The sequence below is a fragment of the Olea europaea genome, chromosome 10 (genome assembly GCF_002742605.1).
Source record: "Olea europaea var. sylvestris chromosome 10, O_europaea_v1, whole genome shotgun sequence".
Taxonomy (NCBI): Eukaryota; Viridiplantae; Streptophyta; class Magnoliopsida; order Lamiales; family Oleaceae; genus Olea; species Olea europaea.
In genome coordinates this window covers 39,573,681-39,581,681 of record NC_036246.1, presented here as the reverse complement: position 1 = coordinate 39,581,681, position 8,001 = coordinate 39,573,681, and the positions used below count along the sequence as shown (strand labels likewise).

The 8,001-nt window shown below is 32.0% G+C and overlaps 1 protein-coding gene across 1 annotated transcript; it reads left to right on the top strand.

The window, feature by feature from the left end:
* The first annotated feature begins 2,981 nt into the window (after positions 1 to 2,981).
* Positions 2,982 to 4,838, top strand: LOC111402207. Its single transcript, XM_023030369.1, has 2 exons — positions 2,982 to 4,009; positions 4,363 to 4,838. Exons 1-2 carry the CDS (start codon positions 3,236 to 3,238, stop codon positions 4,543 to 4,545), a joined length of 957 nt encoding a protein of 318 aa, XP_022886137.1. The 5' UTR covers positions 2,982 to 3,235; the 3' UTR covers positions 4,546 to 4,838.
* Positions 4,839 to 8,001: the final 3,163 nt, after the last annotated feature.

The following is an 8,001-nucleotide window of genomic DNA, read 5'->3' as shown; positions in this document are numbered from 1 at the left end:
AGGATTGATACCGTTTTCGGAATTCATAAATGTACTTTTCAAGATCTTACCTCCTCAATCCATAATCAAAAAGTACGTATTTACGCTGACCAATCTAAATTGTGTCTTCAAACGACTCTTCACATAGAGACAAAATCATTTCTCATTGAAAAACAAGTTACGAGCACAATTTAATAGGTAATATTGAGACTCAAGGACCGGAATTTTCTACACTAGTACCAAGTCGAACCACCTCTTAGAGGAGAAATTTTTATCTATTAAAATTTTGTCTTCATTTTTATTATTATTAATTTGTAAATCAATTCTGAATTGAAGAGGGATTATGAAATTTTAGTTAGGAATGCGAAAGTAAGAATCATAGACTTAATTAGGTGAAATATTTATTTCAAATAATTACATATTTATTGAATGATGCCCGCACCTACTCACATAATTGACTATAGTTTTCATTATCATTGTGTTATTATGGTAATTAATGGCTATAAGTTAATAACTTACATCATAATCATTACTTCAACCACTTTTGAGCCAAACCATGTTAATCTTGCACTCTCGCAAGTTAGCAATTGTGACCTGTCATGTCACATATCTACATTTTCCTGGTAAAATGGAGGGTTTTTTAATGGACATCTACTAGCAATTGAAAATATTGAATAAGAATATAAAAAATACACATACGAAATAAGAATAGTCATTAGTCAATAACCAAATATAACAGAATTGTACGTCGAACGATTAGGAGAAATTGTACGTCGAACGATTAGGAGAAAACATTCTTTTTAACTCGCAAACCTAACAATTATGTAAGCATCAATATCTTCAACATTTTTATCAACCACTAAGCATGTAGACCACATTATTAATTTTCCCCATTAAAATTATGGGCACATAATGAGTCTTTTTCAATATTTTTTCATAAACTCAAATTGTTAATTATTGTTTTTGGGTCTCACAGACAGATTGAGTCATTCTTGTTACTATTACCAAATAAGTTTAGGTGAACGCACGATGCTAAGAGAGAAATACTAGTTAGGGGCACTGAGAAATTAATAGAGTATAAAATTTATTTTCAAGTTTCACATTTCACGAACATGTATTTAACATGCACATTAGTACTACATTTTTACAATATTCACCAACATCGACTCTACAGGTTCGAGGTTATAAGACGCACAAGAGAGACTTTTAAGTTTTTCTTACCGTCGTCACAATAGTTAATAAAATATTTGGTGTATTAAATTGAAAACAATTAAATTAATTATCATAATTGATAAATTATATCAATAAAATTTTTTTATTTTTTTATTTCAAGTTCAATCGAGATAGATCTGGACAATTCATTAGAAAAAAGGGTGCAAATATATAGGCTTAAAATAGAAATTAGCGACATCACTATTTCATAATCATTGGAATGAGAAAAGCATGCATAAAACATACTCGAATGGTGACTTTACTTCCTCGCAACGTTTTAACTTCATGCGAACATCAATGCCAAGAATTCACTCAATATATATATATATATATATATTTATTTATTTATTATTTTTTTTTTTTGGTTTACAAATAATTAATATTGACACGATCTCTACATATTAATTGAAAAATGGTTTAGTATATCATCTCAAAATGTAAGACGATAGATAATATTATATATATATTTTTTAAGCAATTTTGGTTAAAAATGTGAAGGATAAATTAAAACCAATTAACATTTTGTCTATTTGTTTGGATCCTTCAATATATATTTATAAATTAACTAATAATAATAAAGTAATCAACACTAAATTATCATTTAAAACTCGGTTCAGTCTATGATTATCTGATTGGTGACTTGTGTTTCTACAATCAGATATTAAATTTACAAATTATAGACATAATGTTGGGTAGGTGATTTTATATGGTTTAATTAATGATTAGTATTATGTTTCAACGAGTTGTTAACCACTTTATATTTTAGTAATTTTATTATCGGATTTAATTTAAATTCAAATTCAAATTTAGAGATAAACTCAGAATTTGAATATATGTTGTTGACCTCGCAGAGAACATATACTGAACCCGCCCTTGCACGTGTAAGTCAAATCCAACACACTAAGACACACCAACGATCTGAGAAAGGGCGTGGGAGCAGCTTAAAGGCATAGGACGATAATGTTCGGAATCTAGCGTTACATTTGTAGAATGATTGTACGATAATTACCAATCGTAGAGGATGAACACTATGTAAACTTAGTTGCATTTGTAAGAGAGTAAAATGGAGTGAATTGTTTTGTATTTGCTATAGTATTGAGTTTTGTATTCAAATTTGCATTAGCCTTACAATGGTAACATGAGGGAGTATTTATAGTAGTGCAAAGTAAATTGTGGCCCTCGGATGGGAGTACACGTGGCCTCATCTCCTTGATCCGTACATTTAATTCTAGACATCACTTTTAACTTGCTAGCCCACTTTACATTTATTAAAAGGCAAAACCGTCGCTTTGTTTAATAAAACTTGACACTCAAACCCTTGGATGGGAACCCTTTTTTTTCTTCATGCTTTTCCCGTACAAAACACCTCACTAGTGAAAATTACATCGATATTTCACCAAACTCACCACATTCGATCTTTAAAAAACATTGAAATTATTAAATGAAATTTCAGATTACTCATATTTTTTTATTGTTGACTTGTTCATCTATATCTGTTGCAATTAAGTTACTCTACTCATTTTCACTGACTTAATAATTAATATACAATAATCGTAATGTTTTAATTAGACAGATACTCATCTCAATAACACTTTTAATTTCATAGTAAATAATGTTATCGAGGACCAAGTCTAGTTTCTAGATGACATTAACTGATAGAAATAATTAAATCAATTACATATTTTTTATATTTATTAATGACATATACGATGATGACGTGGCATCGCCAGCTCTGGATAACTATGATTGCGAAAATTTTAGTAGCCTCTAATGTATTTTACATTCTCTGTGGCGCTTATGCATATGTATCTCAAAAACTGATCCCCACACTTACGGGCCTTTCAACCAAACCCTCTCCCCCTCCCTCTCCCTTCACAAAATACGTTCACACAAATCTCAAATCATTTGTAACCAGCGAATTTATGTTTTTTCATTTTCACGCCATTTTTCAACCATTTTCATTTGATTTTGCAAATATAAACCAGGCAAACGGAGAGTTTGGAGGGAAATTTTGCAGGGAATTTGAATTGGGTATAGTTTGAACATGCAGACGGGTGGGTTGCCATCGCTCTCGCTGAGTTTCGGTAGCTCCAGCAACAGTAAGCTCACAGAAGTGGGGGCTCGAGTCGTTGAAGAATTGAGAGGAGAAGAAAAGAATTCTGAAGGTTTCTATGGAGGAGAATGTTATCCCACACAAAACAGAGAAAAAGAAGATTTCAGTGACCGTGAAAATGAAAATGAGGATTTTGAGTTTGCGTTTGTGACAAGAGAATCTCAAATTTCTTCTCCGATTTCAGCTGATGAAATTTTCTGTAACGGGCAGATCCGACCCGTTTCCAATACAGATTTATTGCTTGGGAGCATGAACCTTGAGCGTCAAAATCATAGCATAGAAAATTCGTGTTCATTAAAGAGTCCGGGTCGGACGATTCGGCTTCCATTGAGAAAGCTTTTTATTGAGGAAAGGGAAACGCCATCGTCGGGCTCGTCTTCAGAAGCCGACGAGCTCGACGGCGTGCCGCCAGAAACCTACTGTGTGTGGGGACAGAAGGCTTCGTCGGAGCGGTGTAATAAGAGTAATTCCACCGGCTCTTCAAAACGGTGGAGGTTTATGGACCTTTTGCACCGGAGCCAAAGCGACGGCGGTAAGGACCCTTTTGTCCTCTTCACTCCCAGCAAACGAAAAGAAAATGAAAAAACTAAGAAGACAAAAACGCCGGGGAATGGCGGAAAAGTAAAATCGACGGCGGCTGTGGCACAATTTTCGAAGAAGGGTGGCGATCGTCGTAAATCGTATCTGCCGTACAGGCGAGATCTGGTAGGGTTGTTTTCTAATGTAAATGGTCTGAGCAGGAATTTAAATCCATTTTAATATTTTTATTTTATTTCCCTTTAAATTTAGTTTGATTTAGTAATATTCACATCATTAGTTGTGCTTTCTTACTTATATCCTTGAAAGAAAATTTAAATTAGTTAGTTTGTTTAAAAGTTGTATGTATGTACAGTTGAAAACTTGAATTTTCTTGATATTAATATCTATCAATTCATTATATCAAATACTCAAATACATAAAAGCATTTGAAGAATCGAGGATGACTCCTCATTAGCATGCTAAAATACAAGCATGGCATCTTTCTTTCAATGTAACAAAACGATATACATGCCCCTCAGGGCACATTCCAACTGGCAAAGATGAGGGCGCTTCAAGACTGCAGATCAGAGATCGTGAGTTCGATTTTTGGAAGGCTCTTGAAAGATAGATATTTTCCTGGAATGCAGGATTTATCTTGGAAGACAGGAGCTCTACTGAAAGGCAAGGTGCAAAGATGGAAAACGACTTACTTGGCACTTTAGCAGATCAGTTGAGGGGGCTCTTGAGCACTGATCAGTTTCGGACACAACCTACGATTTAACTTATCTGCAGCTTGAGGGGCCAAAGTGTAGATTCCAGGATTTAGTCACTGTAAGATGGATACCTAGATATCAAAAAAAAAAAAAACAAAAAGATATACATTACTAACTACGGTCTTTCTTTCTTTTTTTCCTATAGACAATCCTCGTTTTTGTGATCCCTTCGTCCCTATGCCTCACAAACCGCGTTCTTTTCCTTTTTCCTATTTCAAATTGCAATTATCTTTCCTTGTCTAGTCTTCATTGCCTACAAGTTCGTACTTTAACCAGAGTCTCCACAGTGAAGACTTAAGACACGACATGGTGTGCTTGATAGCAAGTGGGTTGGTTTAGAAAAAATAACGATAACATTTTTTTTTTAATTAAATAAATTGAAAGCACCAAATTAAATATTCTAGATGTTTGTAGTCTTCTATGATTCTTCTAAAACATGGTTAGCTTGTGACAATTTTTTCTTTTGTGATACTACTCAAGCAATCCCAGTTGCACAAGCTTTTGAAATTAATTCATATCATTCACATATAAAAATCTGGTTTCACCAAAAGTTATTGTAAAAGGAAGAAGAAAAGTAATGGGCTGGTGGAAAAATTGTAAAAATTATCAATTGTGGAGAAATAATTAAAAGATTTATGCCCCAGTTTCCTTGTGGAAAGTGGAGTTTTCATATTAATAATGTGACATAAAATACTTTTTGCCTAACAAGCAAAATCAAGAAAGTGATAGCAAGCGACAAAAATGGAAAAGAAAAATAAAATAAGCTGACCAAGTCAATCGAGAGACTTAGTTGAGCAAATTAAACTGCCCTCACTTAGATTAAACATTTTGTATTAATTTTTTGGTACTTCGTATTGAACACGACATTATGTTATAATGAATAATATTTTAATTATACATGTCATTTCTTAATGCTAAAAATGTGTTAAGTTGTAAAGTCTGATTGTGTCGCTAGGTAGAGTCACTACGCTGACATTTATAATTTTGATATTGCCCTAATTTGCTATCATTAAAGTTTTTTTATATCAAAAAAGAGAGAGATGTTAAAGAAGATATGTTGTGAAATTTTTCTCTTTTAAACCTATTTTTATCATACTAAATACTGCAATGACAGACGAGAACATAATCTCATATTGATACAATCTTTATAAATCTTGTGTGTTTTTGTGCCTTTCTATTTCCTACTACAATTTTATTACTTTTAAAGTGTGTTTGATTAAATATATTTTTCATGAAAAATATCAGTTTTTCATCCAAATTTTTACATTGGATGTTTGATTGTTATTTTTTTCCATTGAAAATATTTTCCAACATTTGAAAATGAGCTTAATTTTTCTTGTTTTTAAGGAAAATATTTTCTTTTGGAGGAGGTAGTTTTTGTTATTCTCAAAACAAAGAAAACATTTTCTTTTTTAGATGATATTTTTCATACCAACCAAACACACTCTTAGTGATATAGAATTAGAACTTTTCATTTTCGACACAATATTACATAATCTATTTTTCAAACAAGACATAAGATCTTTATACATAGCTCTTGTTTAAACGCCATTTTATTTATTAAAAAAAATTAGTTTTTTAAAAAACTCATTCAACCACATATTTTCCAATAAAATTGAAAAAAAAAAAAAAAAGATGTTCTCATTTTTTAACTATATGTTCTCATCAAAATATTATTTCAAAAATATAATTTTTTCTCTAAATGGAGCTCAAGTATGGGCTTGGAATTCAATAATGGTAAAACTCAAATAAATATGAATTGAGACGAATGATTTTGTATGTATCTCGGAGGGTTGTCAATGTCTTGTGGTCTTGGTCTTGGTCTTTGTCCTGTGACAATATTTACATTCCAATCGAATCCAACTGCAAAAGTTTCCGACATACTTTGGAAAATGGGCAAAGTGAAATTCTCTCCTACGCTCTTTTTAGTATGGCAGATTCCACTGGCCCCCATCACGTCAAGAAAAGAATTTTTGTTTCTTGAAAATTCTTAAATAAAATAACTTAAAATCTGCAATAGTTAATTATAGGAATAAATCATTTTTACAATGAATTTGTACAACATGCTTGACAATGATGTAGGTGTCAAAAAAGTATTGATGAAAAAAATAAAATATTTTTTAAACTGTCCAATAATAACATGACACATAACATGTTGTCAAACTTGTTGTAAAAATCATTGTACAGCAAACATGATTCGTTAGTTATATATAAAAAGTCGACCCCACTTGACTCTCTCTAATGTTCGAGTCTATGTACTGATCGATTTAAAATATCGATATAATGTTTACATGTTCCTTTTATTTTGTACAATTTAACCCGTTAGCAATATTAGATCATTACTTTCAATATGGACATCAAACAAATACAAAAATACAAGTGATGTAGCATCCTTTTGATAGAATCCATGACCAATTTAATTTATTAATATATAGAAATAATTCGTGAATAAGTAAATAGTATTTTGAATTTATTGAAAGTATGATTAAAATTAAAATTTAATTATTTATAAATAATTAATAAACTTTATCAAATAGAACTGTGACAAGAGTTAAACATAAATAAATAAACTTGTTGTTTCTATTAATGGAATTTACATAATGAAGATTTCCACTTGTACAGAAAATTGTTCGAGAATATTCTGCCAGAAATGTCACATGTTTGGAACCTATGTCGTGATAAAAAAAAATGTTAAAAAAATCCCTCATCCACCTCCAACTGTGTCTGTTTTATATGACGCGTCTATTATTGAATTCACCCAATCCGATAATTTTTAATTTTCTATACACATAGCAAGCTTCTTACGTAATTTTAGTTTAGATGTTAGAAAAGCTGTCCTCAGGGCACATCTCCAAGTGGTAAAAGGGGAGGGTGGAGAAATCCAGTTTTGCTTGAGACTGCCGCGTCAAGGGTTCGAATCCTGAAATATGGATTTGGTTATTGGGTAAGTGCAAGTGTACAAGCAGTCTTCCACCCTGTACCTTTGGAGGCATAACTTGCGATTTACCTCCTTCACGATACTCCAAAGCAGGGGCGATAAAAGACCCTTAAGGTTGGGGTTCAACCTTTTTTAGGTGTTAGAAAAGCAATTCCAATTTGATTTGTCATTGAATGATGCTCGCATCCCCATAAAGGAAGGCAACGGATACGCGTAAGAGCAAAAGCATTATGTGAATTTGAACGTGTTTTCACATCTTCACTTTTGCTTCTTTTCAAGTCTACAATCGACTTTCCACAAAAAAATATGACTCATATTTCTTGGAGCCATAAACAGGGCTGTTGTTAGCTTTTTCAATTTAATCGAATTTTAAACATTGAGCCCTCGAATTGTTGTGTCTATTTGCTTATTTAGAATACAAAAGATGATGAATTTATTCAACTTACAAAAAGACGAAAATATTACAC